At 49.6% G+C, this 3968-nt stretch overlaps 1 protein-coding gene across 1 annotated transcript; it reads right to left on the bottom strand.

Moving 5' to 3' along the window:
- Positions 1 to 1120: 1120 nt before the first annotated feature.
- LOC139228398 (transcription factor atf-2-like) lies at positions 1121 to 3669 on the bottom strand. Its single transcript, XM_070859524.1, has one exon. The coding sequence runs from the start codon at positions 3658 to 3660 to the stop codon at positions 2791 to 2793; it is 870 nt and encodes a 289-aa protein (XP_070715625.1). The 5' UTR covers positions 3661 to 3669; the 3' UTR covers positions 1121 to 2790.
- Between the last annotated feature and the right edge of the window lie 299 nt (positions 3670 to 3968).

Here is a 3968-nt window from a genome sequence, read left to right as displayed (position 1 = left end):
GATTTAAAATTACTTTCTCAACTTATTTATTCATAGCTATTGAAATTTAATTATTCCAACTTTAATTTTTAAATCATTTTATAAATATACAAATCCAGCTGGGTTCAAGTTGCACTCCGGGCTCATCTGCCTGATCAGATGGATGTTCAAGATCCTATTGCATTGTGAAGAGGGGGAGGTGTTTCTCCTGAGTCCAGAGCAATATTCCTGCATCAAATCACCAGAAACTGATTGGCTGTTTGCATAGACATTAGCTGCTTAGTTTCCATGTCATCATAGGCAGTCCTTCAGAATTGAGGAAGACTTGCTTCCACTCTTAAAATGAGTCCTTAAGTGGCTGATCAGTCCAATACGAGAACCACAGTCCATGTCACAGGTGGGACAGATAGTCGTTGAGGGAAAGGGTGGGTGGGACTGGTTTGCCACATGCTCTTTCTGCTGCCTGCGCTTGATTTCCGAATGCTCTCGGCGATACGGCTAGAGGTGCTCAGCGCCCTCCCGAATGCACTTCCTCCACTTAGGGTGATCTTTGGCCAGGGACTCCCAGTGGGGATGTTGCACTTTTTCAGGGAGGCTTTGAGGGTGTCCCTGTAACATTTCCTCTGCCCACCTTTGGCTCGTTTTCCCATGTATAACAACAGTAACTACATTTCAAAAGTAATATGAAACGCTTTTGGAGGTCTTGGGTTACAAGACTTGCATTTATATAGCGCCTTTCATGACGTCAGGACATCCCAAAGCGCTTTACAACCAGTGAAATACTTTTGAAGTGTAGTCACTGTTGTAATATCGGAAACTATACAAGGACTATATAAATTTAACATCGCTCCTTGTTCAGCACTATGTGTTCAAATATGACAATAACTAAATATCAGATGTATTCAAAAAAGTCAGATTAAAACTGGTGTAAATTTGAATTTTTAGCTTTAAAAAAAAAGATGGCGAGTCCATTGGGAAATTTGAGTCAACAAATCGAATGCAAGTGACAGCTGAATTATGTCAGCCTGCATCGTGGGGCGTTGCAGAAAGGGATGGTTATTGCCCAGAATGCATTCTTTGATTAAATCTCTGTTTATATCGCAAGCGAATGGAAATATCACTGCAGCCTTTATAATCTTCCTGTTACTTCCTTTATTGAATACTTAAACGTTTGTATCGTAATTACAGAATGTTTTTTGAAAATATAGTTTTAAGTACAATTACAAATAACAATCGCATTGAAGTACCACTTTCATTATCTGCAAAAGAAATACTGAAGCACTGGGAGTATGTGGTACAGAAAGTTTGCAGCGTTTCCCATTCCACCTTCAGTATAACTTTGCATATACAAATCTATTGTGGCAGCCTATGAGCTTTGCGTCAATACAAAATATTAAACAGAAGAATAAAGCCGAACACTTCCATTATCGCCGTGATAAAACGGTACTAAATCAACTGTATACAACGTCATTCCACAAATTCTTGGGGGTGGGGGAATGAAAACATGAACCAGTACCAATTAATATCATACAGCAATTGAAACATGGGAAGGAGGGGTGAGGTGATGCTACCCTTGTTACTCAAGAGCGGATTCACCGGCAGGGCTCGAAAAGCAGATGCTCCTCCAGAATCGATCACAAAAAAAAACTTACATGAAAGCAGACTCATTCAATAAATCTTTCATTTTACGTCACTTTAAGTTTCAAGCTATTAAATAGCATATCAAAAACATCCCTCGTCAAGAAGCAACTTGAAAGCCACAACACTGCACACTAAATGCTGTAAAGAGTTCACTTCAATAATTGAAGCTGTCGGCTTTGTAACCAATATATTCACCGCTGTCATTTACTACCATGTTTGTTGAAATCAAACCAGATTTCACCCCTGTACAAATGATTTCTTAGGAAGCTGGTGTATTCTGCACCAATTCCCCAACCCTAGAAGACCGTTGTGCGAGGACATGGATATATAGGCTATGCGTTAAGGCACAGATCGCTTAGTGGGAAACATCTCACTGGAAAATCCCCAAACCAGGAAGTTTCCAGATTCAATTCCTGCTTTGTACAGAGTCCAAACGGAGACACGACTACAACTGTCTTTACCATTCCTCGGCAAGGAGAAACGCTGGCTTGGGAAGTATCCAAAGTACCTGTCCCGAGAATCCGCAGTAAGCCTGCTGATCTAGTTAACAGGGTTTAAACTCGGATCACATAGATCTCGCCAGCTTCAAACATCTATCCCCAGGGTCTTTGTTGCTGCTGCCAATTGTCCAGAGCGTTTATTTTGTGTGTGGACATACCAAGATTTTGATTCAGCGGTTGAAGGAGGCACTTTCATCCACAAGAGCTCACAGACCTCACAATACACAGCTGTGGTGCAAGTCACTTTCTGCAAGTTTCGTTAACACATTTGCCCGAGAAGGAGGCACATCCCCCTTAAAGTACAGTTTAACTATAAACCCCGTAGTCATTTATTTCATAGTAACAGTGTTGTAACTATATAAATAATTGTTTCCCAAAATTATTTGATCTTCTGTTTTGATTCCCAACATAGAGCATTCCGCCTTGTATAAACTGCAGGACAGATCTTTTTCTTACAGCACCCTGAATAACGCACCGTAGTCAAAATCATAGTTAGATCTACATCAAGCAATCATGGCCGGTGTTTGTGCAAACATTGATATCAAAAAAGATCGAGAGACAGATGCAACGCCGCTGAGGGAGAAAGCCAGCGATCATAACTGATCGGTACAATTAAAAAAAATGTATAAAAGATGAATTCAGGGAAAAGAAGCAAGTCAGCAAAGTCCCATCAGGTGTAAAGTTGTGTGGGCTCCAGCCTCCGGGCGGCAGCTTTGGCGAGCAGCAGCGACTTGAGCAGCTCCACTTCGGCAGAGAGCGCAGACAGGTCCTTGCGGAGTTGGCTGTTTTCACCGTAAACCCCGGCAGCGGCTTCCTCCCGGGGGCTGGGTCCCGGCTGCTCGTCGGGGAGCCCCGGGCTGCGGCTGCTGTCGGGAGGCGGCGGCTGTGCTCGGGGCTCGGGGCGCCACAGGTTGGTGGCTGTCGCCGGGCCGCCGCAGGAGATTTTCAGGCGCAGTTTGTGGGGTAAGCTGCGGAACCAGCCCGGGACGCCGGCCCGCGGAGAGCCCCGCTCACCCAGTGTCGGCTCCGGCTGCTTCTGCTCCTGGCCGCTGCCAGGCTGTGGAGCGGGGAGAGGCGCCGGGCTGACCGGAGCCGGGCTGAGCCGCGGCTGGTGTCCGGGGAAGGGCTGCAGGCGGCGGGCTGCAGGAGGAGGAGGAGCGGGCGGCGGTGGCTCCCCGGCTTCCCCCCAGCGACCGCACGGTTCGGCCAGCAGCCCGAGCGGGAAGCGCAGCGCCAGCAGCTGAGCCCGGAGCCGGGCGTTGTCGGCCAGCAGCGCCGCCAGCCGTCCCTCCACCGCCAGGTCTCGGTGGCGCCGCTTCTGCCGCGACCTCCGCGCCGCCTCATTATTGCGGCGCCGCCGCTCCCAGTACAGCGAGTCCTTCCGCTCGGCCGGGGTGAACTCGCGGCCCCGGCGGCCGGGGGGAGGGGGAGGAGGAGGAGAAGCGGCGGCCGCCGCCCGCTCACAGCCCCGCACGGCCAGCAGCGACCGGCCCAGCCAGCCCCCGCTCGGCTCGGCGCTGTCACAGGGCGCACAGTTCATGGCTGCCGCTTCCCCTCCACCCCGACTTAACCCGCACTTGTACTGCCGGCCGGCCGGCCGGCCCCGCCTCCCATCCCCTCCGGACACAGCGCTCCCCGTCCCCCGCACACATCTCATTGGCTTTGAAGCTGACCTCCGTCAACCCGGCCCGAAACTGCACTGCAGCTTCCCCCCGCAGTCGAATTGTCTGCCGTCATACCGCCACTTTTTTTTGCGGGGAAATGCCAGCTTTTTGGATGGGCGAAAGATACCTTGGCACAGTGTGAGGTACCTTGGCACGATGTTAGGTACGCTGGCACAGTGAGACG

This window comes from Pristiophorus japonicus, chromosome 1 (assembly GCF_044704955.1).
Source record: "Pristiophorus japonicus isolate sPriJap1 chromosome 1, sPriJap1.hap1, whole genome shotgun sequence".
NCBI classification, from domain to species: domain Eukaryota; kingdom Metazoa; phylum Chordata; class Chondrichthyes; family Pristiophoridae; genus Pristiophorus; species Pristiophorus japonicus.
The sequence above is the reverse complement of the archived record's forward strand: the minus strand, read 5'-3'. Positions and strand labels throughout refer to the sequence as shown.